Source organism: Pseudophryne corroboree, chromosome 3 (assembly GCF_028390025.1).
Source record: "Pseudophryne corroboree isolate aPseCor3 chromosome 3, aPseCor3.hap2, whole genome shotgun sequence".
NCBI lineage: Eukaryota > Metazoa > Chordata > Amphibia > Anura > Myobatrachidae > Pseudophryne > Pseudophryne corroboree.
Window position 1 is genome coordinate 253679048 of NC_086446.1, and position 16394 is coordinate 253695441.

The 16394-nt window shown below is 44.4% G+C and overlaps 1 protein-coding gene across 8 annotated transcripts in view; it reads left to right on the forward strand.

Annotated features, from left to right (window-relative positions):
• DOK5 (docking protein 5) overlaps positions 1-16394 on the forward strand; it is a 338062-nt gene that overhangs the window by 202485 nt on the left and 119183 nt on the right. For 5 of the 8 annotated variants that reach the window (XM_063959003.1, XM_063959005.1, XM_063959008.1 and 2 more), the window contains one exon: positions 10942-11055. The exons of 2 other annotated variants lie outside the window; for them this stretch is intronic. In XM_063959003.1, coding sequence (XP_063815073.1) covers positions 10942-11055 — 114 coding nt within the window. The remainder of the gene's footprint in view (positions 1-10941; positions 11056-16394) is intronic. One more of the 8 variants, XM_063959004.1, reaches the window with a different exon arrangement.

Sequence of the window (16394 nt, forward strand, 5' to 3'; positions counted from 1 at the left end):
GGTTTTGCATTTTTTAATTTAAAAAATTGACAAAAAAAAAAAAGCTAAAATCACATAATTCAGCCCTTTTCTTGTTCCTAGAGTATTATTAACCTCACTAACATTTATAGCCACTTACTTTTAACTGGAGTGGATGGACAGTGGACAGGTGTGTCAGCAGCAGTGGTGCAAATGTATATTAGACAGGTGCGTCGAGCACAGGAGAGGATGGACACTGGACAGCCACTTTATGGACACAGCACAGCCACTTTAGATGGACACAGGCAGCCCAGCGACTTGTATATGGAGTCTGGACAAAGCACAGCCACTTGTATGGATGGATACAGCACAGCCCCTTGTCTGGAGCCTGGACACAGCACAGCCATTCGTATGGATACAGTACAGCTACTTGTATGGAGTCTGGATATAGTCTGGACATACTGTAGCACAGCCACTTGTAAGAATAGATACAGCACAGCCACTTGCCTGCAGTTTAAACTAGAGATGAGCGGGTTCGGTTTCTCTGAATCCGAACCCGCCAGAACTTCATGTTTTTTTTCATGGGTCCGAGCGACTCGGATCTTCCCGCCTTGCTCGGTTAACCCGAGCGCGCCCGAACGTCATCATGACGCTGTCGGATTCTCGCGAGGCTCGGATTCTATCGCGAGACTCGGATTCTATATAAGGAGCCGCGCGTCGCCGCCATTTTCACACGTGCATTGAGATTGATAGGGAGAGGACGTGGCTGGCGTCCTCTCCGTTTAGAATAGATTAGAGAGACACTTGATTTACTAATTTTGGGGAGCATTAGGAGTACTCAGTACAGTGCAGAGTTTTGCTGATAGTGACCACCAGTTTTATTTATAATCCGTTCTCTGCCTGAAAAAAGCGATACACAGCACACAGTGACTCAGTCACATACCATATCTGTGTGCACTGCTCAGGCTCAGGCCAGTGTGCTGCATCATCTATTATCTATATATAATATTATATATATCTGTCTGACTGCTCAGCTCACACAGCTTATAATTGTGGGGGAGACTGGGGAGCACTACTGCAGTGCCAGTTATAGGTTATAGCAGGAGCCAGGAGTACATAATATATTATATAGTGAGTGACCACCAGACACACAGTGCAGTTTATTTAATATATCCGTTCTCTGCCTGAAAAAAGCGATACACACAGTGACTCAGTCAGTCACATACCATATCTGTGTGCACTGCTCAGGCTCAGGCCAGTGTGCTGCATCATCTATATATATTATATATCTGTCTGACTGCTCAGCTCACACAGCTTATAATTGTGGGGGAGACTGGGGAGCACTACTGCAGTGCCAGTTATAGGTTATAGCAGGAGCCAGGAGTACATAATATTATATTAAAATTAAACAGTGCACACTTTTGCTGCAGGAGTGCCACTGCCAGTGTGACTAGTGACCAGTGACCTGACCACCAGTATATATAATATTAGTAGTATACTATCTCTTTATCAACCAGTCTATATTAGCAGCAGACACAGTACAGTGCGGTAGTTCACGGCTGTGGCTACCTCTGTGTCGGCACTCGGCAGCCCGTCCATAATTGTATATACCACCAAACCGTGGTTTTTTTTTCTTTCTTTATACATACATACTAGTTACGAGTATACTATCTCTTTATCAACCAGTCTATATTAGCAGCAGACACAGTACAGTGCGGTAGTTCACGGCTGTGGCTACCTCTGTGTCGGCACTCGGCAGCCTGTCCATAATTGTATATACCACCTAACCGTGGTTTTTTTTTCTTTCTTTATACATACATACTAGTTACGAGTATACTATCTCTTTATCAACCAGTCTATATATTAGCAGCAGACACAGTACAGTGCGGTAGTTCACGGCTGTGGCTACCTCTGTGTCGGCACTCGGCAGCCCGTCCATAATTGTATATACCACCTAACCGTGGTTTTTTTTTCTTTCTTTATACATACATACTAGTTACGAGTATACTATCTCTTTATCAACCAGTCTATATATTAGCAGCAGACACAGTACAGTGCGGTAGTTCACGGCTGTGGCTACCTCTGTGTCGGCACTCGGCAGCCCGTCCATAATTGTATATACCACCTAACCGTGGTTTTTTTTTCTTTCTTTATACATACATACTAGTTATGAGTATACTATCTCTTTATCAACCAGTCTATATATTAGCAGCAGACACAGTACAGTGCGGTAGTTCACGGCTGTGGCTACCTCTGTGTCGGCACTCGGCAGCCCGTCCATAATTGTATATACCACCTAACCGTGGTTTTTTTTTCTTTCTTTATACATACATACTAGTTACGAGTATACTATCTCTTTATCAACCAGTCTATATATTAGCAGCAGACACAGTACAGTGCGGTAGTTCACGGCTGTGGCTACCTCTGTGTCGGCACTCGGCAGCCCGTCCATAATTGTATATACCACCTAACCGTGGTTTTTTTTTCTTTCTTTATACATACATACTAGTTACGAGTATACTATCTCTTTATCAACCAGTCTATATATTAGCAGCAGACACAGTACAGTGCGGTAGTTCACGGCTGTGGCTACCTCTGTGTCGGCACTCGGCAGCCCGTCCATAATTGTATACTAGTATCCAATCCATCCATCTCCATTGTTTACCTGAGGTGCCTTTTAGTTGTGCCTATTAAAATATGGAGAACAAAAATGTTGAGGTTCCAAAATTAGGGAAAGATCAAGATCCACTTCCACCTCGTGCTGAAGCTGCTGCCACTAGTCATGGCCGAGACGATGAAATGCCAGCAACGTCGTCTGCCAAGGCCGATGCCCAATGTCATAGTACAGAGCATGTCAAATCCAAAACACCAAATATCAGTAAAAAAAGGACTCCAAAACCTAAAATAAAATTGTCGGAGGAGAAGCGTAAACTTGCCAATATGCCATTTACCACACGGAGTGGCAAGGAACGGCTGAGGCCCTGGCCTATGTTCATGGCTAGTGGTTCAGCTTCACATGAGGATGGAAGCACTCAGCCTCTCGCTAGAAAAATGAAAAGACTCAAGCTGGCAAAAGCAGCACAGCAAAGAACTGTGCATTCTTCGAAATCCCAAATCCACAAGGAGAGTCCAATTGTGTCGGTTGCGATGCCTGACCTTCCCAACACTGGACGTGAAGAGCATGCGCCTTCCACCATTTGCACGCCCCCTGCAAGTGCTGGAAGGAGCACCCGCAGTCCAGTTCCTGATAGTCAGATTGAAGATGTCAGTGTTGAAGTACACCAGGATGAGGAGGATATGGGTGTTGCTGGCGCTGGGGAGGAAATTTACCAGGAGGATTCTGATGGTGAGGTGGTTTGTTTAAGTCAGGCACCCGGGGAGACACCTGTTGTCCGTGGGAGGAATATGGCCGTTGACATGCCAGGTGAAAATACCAAAAAAATCAGCTCTTCGGTGTGGAGGTATTTCACCAGAAATGCGGACAACAGGTGTCAAGCCGTGTGTTCCCTTTGTCAAGCTGTAATAAGTAGGGGTAAGGAGGTTAACCACCTCGGAACATCCTCCCTTATACGTCACCTGCAGCGCATTCATAATAAGTCAGTGACAAGTTCAAAAACTTTGGGTGACAGCGGAAGCAGTCCACTGACCAGTAAATCCCTTCCTCTTGTAACCAAGCTCACGCAAACCACCCCACCAACTCCCTCAGTGTCAATTTCCTCCTTCCCCAGGAATGCCAATAGTCCTGCAGGCCATGTCACTGGCAATTCTGACGAGTCCTCTCCTGCCTGGGATTCCTCCGATGCATCCTTGCGTGTAACGCCTACTGCTGCTGGCGCTGCTGTTGTTGCCGCTGGGAGTCGATGGTCATCCCAGAGGGGAAGTCGTAAGCCCACTTGTACTACTTCCAGTAAGCAATTGACTGTTCAACAGTCCTTTGCGAGGAAGATGAAATATCACAGCAGTCATCCTACTGCAAAGCGGATAACTGAGTCCTTGACAACTATGTTGGTGTTAGACGTGCGTCCGGTATCCGCCGTTAGTTCACAGGGAACTAGACAATTTATTGAGGCAGTGTGCCCCCGTTACCAAATACCATCTAGGTTCCACTTCTCTAGGCAGGCGATACCGAGAATGTACACGGACGTCAGAAAAAGACTCACCAGTGTCCTAAAAAATGCAGTTGTACCCAATGTCCACTTAACCACGGACATGTGGACAAGTGGAGCAGGGCAGGGTCAGGACTATATGACTGTGACAGCCCACTGGGTAGATGTATGGACTCCCGCCGCAAGAACAGCAGCGGCGGCACCAGTAGCAGCATCTCGCAAACGCCAACTCTTTCCTAGGCAGGCTACGCTTTGTATCACCGCTTTCCAGAATACGCACACAGCTGAAAACCTCTTACGGCAACTGAGGAAGATCATCGCGGAATGGCTTACCCCAATTGGACTCTCCTGTGGATTTGTGGCATCGGACAACGCCAGCAATATTGTGTGTGCATTAAATATGGGCAAATTCCAGCACGTCCCATGTTTTGCACATACCTTGAATTTGGTGGTGCAGAATTTTTTAAAAAACGACAGGGGCGTGCAAGAGATGCTGTCGGTGGCCAGAAAAATTGCGGGACACTTTCGGCGTACAGGCACCACGTACAGAAGACTGGAGCACCACCAAAAACTACTGAACCTGCCCTGCCATCATCTGAAGCAAGAAGTGGTAACGAGGTGGAATTCAACCCTCTATATGCTTCAGAGGTTGGAGGAGCAGCAAAAGGCCATTCAAGCCTATACAATTGAGCACGATATAGTAGGTGGAATGCACCTGTCTCAAGTGCAGTGGAGAATGATTTCAACGTTGTGCAAGGTTCTGATGCCCTTTGAACTTGCCACACGTGAAGTCAGTTCAGACACTGCCAGCCTGAGTCAGGTCATTCCCCTCATCAGGCTTTTGCAGAAGAAGCTGGAGGCATTGAAGAAGGAGCTAAAAGGGAGCGATTCCGCTAGGCATGTGGGACTTGTGGATGCAGCCCTTAATTCGCTTAACAAGGATTCACGGGTGGTCAATCTGTTGAAATCAGAGCACTACATTTTGGCCACCGTGCTCGATCCTAGATTTAAAGCCTACCTTGGATCTCTCTTTCCGGCAGACACAGGTCTGCTGGGGTTGAAAGACCTGCTGGTGACAAAATTGTCAAGTCAAGCGGAACGCGACCTGTCAACATCTCCTCCTTCACATTCTCCCGCAACTGGGGGTGCGAGGAAAAGGCTCAGAATTCCGAGCCCACCCGCTGGCGGTGATGCAGGGCAGTCTGGAGCGACTGCTGATGCTGACATCTGGTCCGGACTGAAGGACCTGACAACGATTACGGACATGTCGTCTACTGTCACTGCATATGATTCTCTCAACATTGATAGAATGGTGGAGGATTATATGAGTGACCGCATCCAAGTAGGCACGTCACACAGTCCGTACTTATACTGGCAGGAAAAAGAGGCAATTTGGAGGCCCTTGCACAAACTGGCTTTATTCTACCTAAGTTGCCCTCCCACAAGTGTGTACTCCGAAAGAGTGTTTAGTGCCGCCGCTCACCTTGTCAGCAATCGGCGTACGAGGTTACATCCAGAAAATGTGGAGAAGATGATGTTCATTAAAATGAATTATAATCAATTCCTCCGCGGAGACATTGACCAGCAGCAATTGCCTCCACAAAGTACACAGGGAGCTGAGATGGTGGATTCCAGTGGGGACGAATTGATAATCTGTGAGGAGGGGGATGTACACGGTGATATATCGGAGGGTGAAGATGAGGTGGACATCTTGCCTCTGTAGAGCCAGTTTGTGCAAGGAGAGATTAATTGCTTCTTTTTTGGGGGGGGTCCAAACCAACCCGTCATATCAGTCACAGTCGTGTGGCAGACCCTGTCACTGAAATGATGGGTTGGTTAAAGTGTGCATGTCCTGTTTTGTTTATACAACATAAGGGTGGGTGGGAGGGCCCAAGGACAATTCCATCTTGCACCTCTTTTTTCTTTTCTTTTTCTTTGCATCATGTGCTGATTGGGGAGGGTTTTTTGGAAGGGACATCCTGCGTGACACTGCAGTGCCACTCCTAGATGGGCCCGGTGTTTGTGTCGGCCACTAGGGTCGCTAATCTTACTCACACAGTCAGCTACCTCATTGCGCCTCTTTTTTTCTTTGCGTCATGTGCTGTTTGGGGAGGGTTTTTTGGAAGGGACATCCTGCGTGACACTGCAGTGCCACTCCTAGATGGGCCCGGTGTTTGTGTCGGCCACTAGGGTCGCTAATCTTACTCACACAGCTACCTCATTGCGCCTCTTTTTTTCGTTGCGTCATGTGCTGTTTGGGGAGGGTTTTTTGGAAGGGACATCCTGCGTGACACTGCAGTGCCACTCCTAGATGGGCCCGGTGTTTGTGTCGGCCACTAGGGTCGCTTATCTTACTCACACAGCGACCTCGGTGCAAATTTTAGGACTAAAAATAATATTGTGAGGTGTGAGGTATTCAGAATAGACTGAAAATGAGTGTAAATTATGGTTTTTGAGGTTAATAATACTTTGGGATCAAAATGACCCCCAAATTCTATGATTTAAGCTGTTTTTTAGTGTTTTTTGAAAAAAACACCCGAATCCAATACACACCCGAATCCGACAAAAAAAATTCGGTGAGGTTTTGCCAAAACGCGTTCGAACCCAAAACACGGCCGCGGAACCGAACCCAAAACCAAAACACAAAACCCGAAAAATTTCAGGCGCTCATCTCTAGTTTAAACACAGCACAGCCACTTGTATGGAATATAGACACAGTCTGGACACAGCACAGCCACTTGTAAGGATGGATACAGAAGAACAGAATTTGTCAGACCTGCACCAGATACAAAATAATTTCTCTTAGAATGTAATTTCATATTTGTAAACCAATATACAGAAAATAATAATAATGATGCAATGCCTTTTGATTTACTGTGTTGGTGGTGCTCCCCTTGGTTTAAGAGTACTGAATAAATAGAAAATATTTCCCTTCTACATAGAAAAGCAGTTATGAAAGGAAGAAGTAAACCTTTTCTGGGGGCACTCTTCTTACTTTAAATTACACTTAAAATATATTTTTTAATATATATTCAATAAAAAATTCCTATAAACGGATCCTACTTCATTTCAAAAAAAGAAAGAAAAAATCCGTAGTGTGAAGATATATTTATCCATATGTGACAATACTGTTAACCGTATCTTCTCACTATCTGTATTATGTATCAATTAGGGTGAAAAATATTTTGCTAATATGAGTATAATATATCTCAATACAATACTATTTTATCTATAATTCTACCAGGCACCCGTTAGCTCTCCCCAATTCCCTATTAATGACATCAGGATGGATACAGCACAGCCACTTGCCTGGAGTCTGGACACAGCACAGCCACTTGTGTGGAATCTAGACACACTCTGGACACAGCACAGTCACTTAAACCAGCAGAGTACGGCACAGCACACAGCAGCGTGCCTGAGAACAGAGTGAAATCGCCACGGGACCTTTATATAGAATCCAAAACCCACAAGAATCCGACGCCTCGATGTTGTTTTGCCTTGATTTGGAATCTGGATTTGAAAGTGTCAAAATATGCAAATTAGCGTTAAAGCATTCCCCTTATGCACTACCATGTGATGGCCTTCATAAGTCATGCAGCACCCACTTTGCAATGCTCAAAAAATACTGGCAGATCTGATATCTCCACCATTCATGCACCATTGGTCACAACATCGACTCCTCTGGCAGCCCTGGTTGGTGCAGAGCCTCCCCTTGTAACTTTCATAAGATAAGGCCACTGTGGCTGTGTGCTGCAAAGCAGATCACAACCACATGCTAAAACATGCCCATAACACTCCCCATGATACTTTAGGACCCAGTCTCCACCCTGAACCACCCATAGACTGCAAAAGCTGTCTCATGTAATAGTGATTTCATACGCCATCGTGCACGTTGCGTGTGCTTAGTAAGGACTTTTTGTACATGTACAGTAGCAAAAAATCACTCAACTGCACAAACATTAGTGCTGCCTGCACCTCTGCATCATCCAGGTGCCCTTGGGTATCAATAGTACAGTGTGATTATTAGTGGTTTTCTATCACCATGACAAGCAGCTACAGAAAATAAACTTTATTACCGCATTTTTAAAATATTGATTCCTCAGAAATCTAATAGTTAATCACTGATTTTGAACTTTAGAAACTAATTATGTCAACATGAAATCACATGCATATGGAAATTAGGGCCTTTGGCTGAACCTAATTGGCAAGCATTTAAATATGATATTCATTTTGTGTTTACAATGAAAGTAATATTAAATGTACAAACCTAAATAGTATGGTCCAGGAGAGCTATAGGATGCATTGAATCATTCCATGTTCCTGTGAGGTCTTTGTTTAACATTTGAAATACATATTGGAAAATGAAGTTATATTTTTTTCTGGACAGCGCTGCATGGCTTTAGTGTTTCCCTATGTGATTGGTATGCATACTGTGTGTTATTCTAACGGATACAGTACATGTTCCATCCTTCAGTATAAAAGGTGTAATACTTTAATATCATAACTGTATCAATTTAGGTGGTATAGTTCTTATTTAAATCCTCTGTTCTGCCGCTCCAATTGGGATACATTCACCCCGTGAGTAAGTAAGTTGGGTGGTATCTCAGGTACACTGTTGTTCTGCATAGCTTAGTAGCGGTAAGGTCATGAATGGTTGTTTGAAGGAGATAGGTGCAGCCCAGAAAAAGAGCTGGGCATGTTCTGGGAGTATGTCCTCATCCTCGTCGCAATGTGGTCATGCACCTTATTCTGAATGAAAAACAGTTGAGATATATGAAGAACTAATACCCTGACACAAACATGTAATCACATACTGTACACAGCTAATCATGGAAACATGAAAAGTCCCTCAGATCATCACTGTCAACTATGCTATGTAAGGGATGCAGGATGGTGACCTACACTTAAGGGAGTCCGTGGGAGTTCTCTGGATGTTCTACTGAAACATCCAGAGAACTCCCACGGACTCCCTTAAGTGTAGGTCACCATCCGGCATCCCTTACACTTACTACTGAAATTAACAGGACGGGGATGTGTTATCACAATTCTCCGGGAATCAAGTCATCTTAGCTCCACCCCTTCTTCACAGATAGGCAGGGCCCACGCTAATCTGCTTCTCCTTTCCAGGAGCTCTCTCACAGTGGATATTTTTAAAGTTAGTAAATATCCTGTGACCCAGTAAAGAGTTACTATACTACAAACCTCCTCTCTGGGAAGACAGTCCCTCTTTTCTGCAATCAGGGAGTTAATCCAGATTTGCAAGGGGTTAGGAGGTGATGCACTGTTACATGCTAAGCAGGCAGATTTATGTTTTGTGTGCAGTATGAAACATGGCATTTTCTTGAAAATAAAACATGATCACACATCCTCGTCTTCCCTGGCTACGATGTCATCCTTCTCTTCTAGTATTGGGATGTATGATTCTGTCTGCACATAAAATGCATGAGTCTCAGGGGCAGATGTATTAACCTGGAGAAGGCATAAGGAAGTGATAAACCAGTGATCTGTGCAAGGTAATAAAGGAGCCAGCCAATCAGATCATAACTGTTAATTTACATATTCGAGCTGATTGGCTGGTGCCTTTATCACCTTGGTTTATCACTTCCTTATGCCTGCCAAGCAGGCTCATTCATGTTCTTTCATGGGGCATGCAAAGCATTGAAGTGAGGCCTATATTCACAATATTGCCCAACAGTTTTCTTAATCGCTCTGTATGTAACATAGAAACATAGAATTTGACAGCATATAAGAACCACTTGGACCATAGTCTGCCCATGTACTGTACATGCACACACTTACACATTAGGCTTAATTTTTTGTCGGGAGCCAGTTAACCTGCCAGTATTTTTTTAGATAGTGGGAGGAAACCAGAGTACCCAGAAGAAACCCACACAAGTACGGGGAGAGTATACAAACTCCACACTTGGTAATCGAACACATGGCCTTAGTGCTTTGAGGCAGCAATGCTAACCATGACACATCCGTACTGCCCCATTTAATAAGCCAATCACCAAGGCTTTCCTGCTAATAAAATCGACCTAATTCTCAAATGCCTCCAACAGGGCATAATTTGAGGATTTCTTTAATCATGCACAGGGGAGATAATCTATATTGGTCAGTAATTATACCCCTTGTTTCCACATACAGATATACCTGCAAACATGACCAATTAGTGGTACTTAAGGATAGTAGTTGAGTACCCCTGTGCTAGACAGTGAGGTCATACAGTCATGTGTTTTTAAAATGAGAGCTAACTTTCCTGAAATGAAATAATTATTACTAATATTTAACAATAGCCAAACTTATTCCCATATTCAATTAATAGCCTTCTAATCATACAAGAATTACATTTATAGGTTCCACTATGGTGCTACTATTGTATCATCCAGACTCCACCACCAAGTAATTAGCCAATAAATTAATTGTACCCTCCCACTATAAAATGATCAACCCTCATCACATCATTAAATTAATATCCCTGTCCCCCACCTCTATTAAATTTAATTATTAACTCCCACTACACTATTAAATTAATAACCAAGTACTCACTTCCCCCATTATATTAAATTATTAACCTCCATCACACCATTAAACAAAACAGCCCAGCCTCCAACCGTATTTCATTAAATGATTAAGCCCACACCGTTAAATGCTCTTCCATAGGAATTCCAGAGCAACTACACTTTGATGTTATGATGTAAGAATAAATAGTTGTGTTAAATATCAAAGGGGGTGAATAATACTTTTTATACTGCAGCCACAGCAATGTCTTCATTCAGTCAATGTGTTTAGGGGCTTTACATAGTAAGTGTGTGAATCTGTATTTCAGCCTGTTGGGGACACTACATGTGACAGTCCTGTCTTCCTATGCTTGCAGATTTATCAGAGGTGTTGGTTAGTATTCAAGAAAGCTTCTAGCAAGGGGCCGAAGAGACTGGAAAAGTTTTCTGACGAGCGTGCAGCTTACTTCCGATGTTACCATAAGGTAAATGTAAGTTTTTGTTTTGCTTCAGAAGGTGGGAGTGTAGGAGATATTAAAAACAGAAAAAAGGCACAACTGAAACGCCTGCTGTCCACAATAAAAAAACAAAAACAATTTAAAATATAATGTACTAAAGAGACACTCACAGACTACTGTACATCATATACATGCAAGCATACCTCGTACTTGTCTACTTTCCCATAACTATAATATTTTTTTGAGATCTCCTAGGAAAACTGCACAACCACCCAGATCCCACTTGATCTCCTTGTAAAGCTGGCAGATCAGTGATGACACAAATTACTTCCGGAGCCCCCGATCTGGGATCTCTCAGATAGGAGTAATAAAACGTAGGCAATATGACATACAAGGGGAGATGTATAAATGAGATGCAGTTAAAATACTGGCTGTTGGATTCCCCCAGGGGACGGATACCAGAATCCCATCAGCCGGTGAAATACCACCAGACGGAATCTGGACCTCTGCCGGGTATTCCCACTCGGTTGGCGGGTCTAAGCCTGAGTGGAAGTGGCGAGTGAAGCGAGCCACTGGCCCTGAAGACGGGCTTCTGCTGTCATTATACTGACAGCCGGCATCCCGTCTGTCGGTAAAACATACTAATTTCATATAAAACCTCGGAGAGATATAAAGTACCAACAAGCTGTGCCAGAAAAATGACAGAAGCTGATTGGGTGGTACTTTATCTCTCTCCAAAGTTTGACACATGTTTCCCTAATACTGAAGCACAGTATGTGACAAGAAATTCTTGGGACTTGTGATATTGTGATTGAATGCCTTTTCCATTATTATTATTATTATTATTATTATTATTATTATTATTCATATAATCTTAATACACCCCTCCCCCAAAAAATATTGAACTGACTTTCCCAATTCTGTTAGTAGCTTTCCCCTTCTCATTGAATTGATTACTAGAGCTCCCCTAAATAATGTAAGTGCAGGAAGAAATGCTAATGGGACTGGCGTACAGGGTGGGACTGGCCCACAGGGGTACAGGGGAAACCCCCGGTAGGCCCCACCGCTTGGGCACCAATCTCCTCCTCTTGAGATCGGGTTCCAGACTGTGCACTTGAATTACATATTATACATACTGTATGTTACCTTATATTGCACGAGACTATGGTTTATTTTCTACAGTGAATTACTGTTATTAATCTGGTATATTATCATGCATGCACTAGTACTATATATATATATATCAGGGGGCCCAGACCATGCCCTCTCTAATGGTTAGCCAAACCTTTGTAGCGGTTGGCCACACCCCTCTGGAGGCTTACCACACCCTTAAACATGGGCCCCTACCACTTCATTCCCCCAGTAAAATTGCCAGTGGACGGGATCCCAGCTGTCATGATCCCGACAGCGAGTGACAGAATGACGGCAGCGGGGCGAGTGCTAGACAGACCCTTGCAGACTCGCTGTGCTCATCACGCTGCGGGCACGGGTCTCCTCCCAACAGGGCTGTATCTTTCACCAAGGGCTACATTTTTCTAGGACCTGTTTCCGATCCCCCATACCTAACTCCTTCCACACTGGGCCACCGCTGCTGATAGCACCCCCACCCCTCCAGGAATGAAAGTCCCTGTTGATAGCACCATCCACTCCTGGACATCACAGCGGCTGCCGCCAATAGCCACCCCACTCCTGAAAGCTATTAAAAAAGGGGAAGGGTGTGTCACTAGTGGCTGACCCTAGTTAGGCGCTTTAATCGAGCTGTTCTCCATGCAGCTGTTATACTGGAAAGTCACTCCACAATAAGTAAATACATGCAAAACAAAAACAGAGCTTAATCACTAATCAAGCAGACAGGTGTAAGAATAAAACGATTAATACAATGATGGTGCTGTATGTCACCAGTCTCTGGTTAATGTCTCAGAATACATATTTAGGACATTAGATTCAAATCCTCTATATGGGTAGGTATTATTGTCAAATCCTTTGCAGGGGCTAATATCCAATGGATTTAAATAGTTACCAGTCCTGTGGAGTTGTATGGGCAGGGTCGGACTGGCCCACAGGGGAACAGGGGAAACAACCGGTGGGATTAGGTTCCAGACATTATCCTAGTGCACTTTAATTATACATTATACATATGTTACCTTATACTGCACAGGACTATGGGCCCAACCCATTTACTCTCTAGCGGTTAGCCTGGCCTCTGTGGTGGTTGGTCACACCTCCACTATTGCCTGGCCACACCCTTAAGCATGGGCCTTACCACTGCATATCCCCAGGGGGGAATTCTTGCCCCAGTCCGACACTGTGTATGGGGTATCCCTTTAGTGATGATACTGAATGCAATGGGATCAAGCGCACAGAGCATAGGGTCCCTCTCCTGAACACTGTAAAATGTTTGTGTGTTGTGGGTCTGTGTGTCACACGCAGGGAAAGGAATGCTCTGAAATGTGACATAGGGTGAACTTAAGCACTACTACGATTCATAAAAGAAACTATGGCACTAATATGGGGCATAACATTAAATAAGGTTCTACTATGGTTCAGAAAATGAACTAGGGCACTATTATAGGGCATAAAATTAACAACTGCTTCAGTCTCTCTAGAAGCATTGGGATGGGGGCCCCTTCAAAATGTTGCTATGGGGTCCACAATGTTCTGGCTACGCCCCTGTTGGTGTATCTATAATGGGTGCAAGGTGTGCGGTGCAAATGGGTCCAGGAGGCCCCCACACTGCACACCTTGCACCCATAAATTTTAATAATACTTACTGCTTCGTCAGAGCTTCAGAAATGCCTGGGATAATGGTCATTCACCGATGATTCGCACATGCACAAAAGAGATGTACCTGGGAACGTGGCACAGGCACCATGTTCCAGAGACCTGCACATGCGCAATAGTCTCTGGCACAATGGCATACTTACCACTAAGCTATCCACTGAATTTCTGACTACCAGACAGCTGTTAATTCATCAGCTTATAACCCACCTATCTAGTAACCAGTGACATGCGAGGCTGGTGAGGCAGAGCCTGTTCTGTCATACTCTAGTATAAGCCAGAGTTTTGACTATAAAAAGTGTATGATACAGGTGGAGCTGCGCTCATCTGAGGTGGCTCCATCGCAGGCGTGCACTCATGGTGTGACTAGGCGATCCGTCGGCCTAGTCCCGCCGGGAGTGCACAGAGATGCTCTCCCATTCACTAGAATGGAGCGCATCTCTGTCAGCGTCTCACGTGCCCCGGACAGAGACGCTCTCCCAATCTAGTGAATGGGGCACATCTCCGTCATGGGTGCGCGCACCCGGACAGAGACACTCTTGTTAACAGGCGCGCCCAGGCACAGACGTAGCCACGACTAGTGTGGCTCCATCTGTAATTACATAGAATATAACATAAACATCTTCTTTGTATTATTCTAATAATTTTTAAAGTCAAAACTCTGGAGTAAAAAGTCTATGACAGGGGAGGAACTATCTTTTCCGCACATCTCTGGACAAACCACACCAAATTTTCAGCAGTATATACCTGCTGCACCTTTCTATAATGCCCACATGAACACTTGGGCTCGTAGATTGTGTGTAAAGATGGCTCTGTTATTAGCCACCTGAGCCAGTTACCTCACCACACGTCCCTGTTACTAACCTACCCACCCTGACTGTCATGCAGCAGCTAATTACCTCTATCTATAAGCTAAAGTCAGGGGTGCTTCTATAGAGGAGACGCCCTGTGCAGACTCTGTCTGGGTGCCCTCCTCTCTAGCCAGCAGTGATGTAGACTCTTGGCACTAGGGGCACTAGGGGACCCTAACGCTGTACCAGAGTCTACTGCGTATGTGTATGTCTCAGTGAAAATGGTGCGGGAGATATTTTATCTGTGATTTTCTAACTGTGTATGTGCAAAACGCCAGGAAAATGGTGACTGCGCCATTTTCCTGGTGATTTCTGCAGCGCTGCTGCTGCCGACGTGGGACTACAGAGGGTAAGTGTTAAAATAAATGGGTGTAGTGTTTGCCCTCGGATGCCATGTACCCATGATAAATACGCCAGTGGCTACAGTATCTTCTAACCTACCCTCCATGACATTTATTCAGCAACTAATTACCTCCTGTCTATAGCCCAGCTATAGTATCTATCAATCTACCATTCTCGACATTCATCCAGCAGCTGATTACCTCCTGTCTATAGCCCAGCTATTTCTAACTACTTCCTATCATCCAGCTATCTATTATCTTCTTCCCATCATCCAGCTACAGTATCTACTATCAACTTCCTATCACCCACCTATCTACCAAACTACCAACCCCCATGGCCATTGGGCAATTGCCTAATTTCTGATTCCCCCTGCCACCCTGCTGATAGCACCACCCACCCCCAGCCACATAACAGACTCTGCTGAATGTACCACCCAACCCCTGACAACATCTCCAATAGAACTTCCTCCGATAGAACTCCACCATCACAGTGGCAGCCATCAAAAGCATCCCCACACTTTAACAGTTGAATGATAATAAAGCTGTTGCAGATAACAACCCCTGACATCACAGCCATCGCCAATAGCATCCCCCCCTTCTTTTACAGTTAGATGAGTGGTAGGGGCCACTGTGCATTGTTTTGCCCAGGGGCCTACATTGCTGTAAAGGTGGCCCTATAGCAGTGTGTGGGTGGTGGTGATGGTGGTAGTGGTGGTGGGGGTGGGTGGGAGGCTGCCTATTTTGTCAGCCCTGGGTACCACAATTTCTGATGGCAGCCCGGTAAACTACCATCAACTCTCCCTCCTTGTCTGTAATATTTTAAAACACAGCCTGTAACATGACAGGAGCTGATTGGATGGTACATAATAATTCATTATTTTGTTTTCAGAATAATGTTAAAAGGAATATTATACTGAAACAGTCAAAATATCTGAATTTACAAAACAGGATGCAATAGCAAAATTTGGATAGGTACCGACTGATGATGATCTCACCTCAAAGGCAATCTTTTTGCTCTCAATAGTGCACAATAGGGACATCTACTGAGCACGCACAGAAGAGGCCTCCTACACTACAGTATCTTCTCTCAGGAAAGGGAGAGAGAGGGAATTGTAGCTGCAGCAGCCCCTGAAACTAGAGTAGAATCTGAAACAAGTTTAGAAAAAACAACAAAAAAACTAATTAATCTGCAATTAATGATACACATCTTTTCATTTATGGGAAAATCTCTGGAAACCTCTCATAAATATGTGATTATTTCATTTGAATAAGTTCCAATTCACTTTTTAAATCATCAGATACAGTAGGGCATTTGTGACAGAAATAGCAACTGTAATCTGTAATTTCATGCATATACTGTACTGCATTTTACAGTGGCATTTATCGCACATTAGTAGGCTGT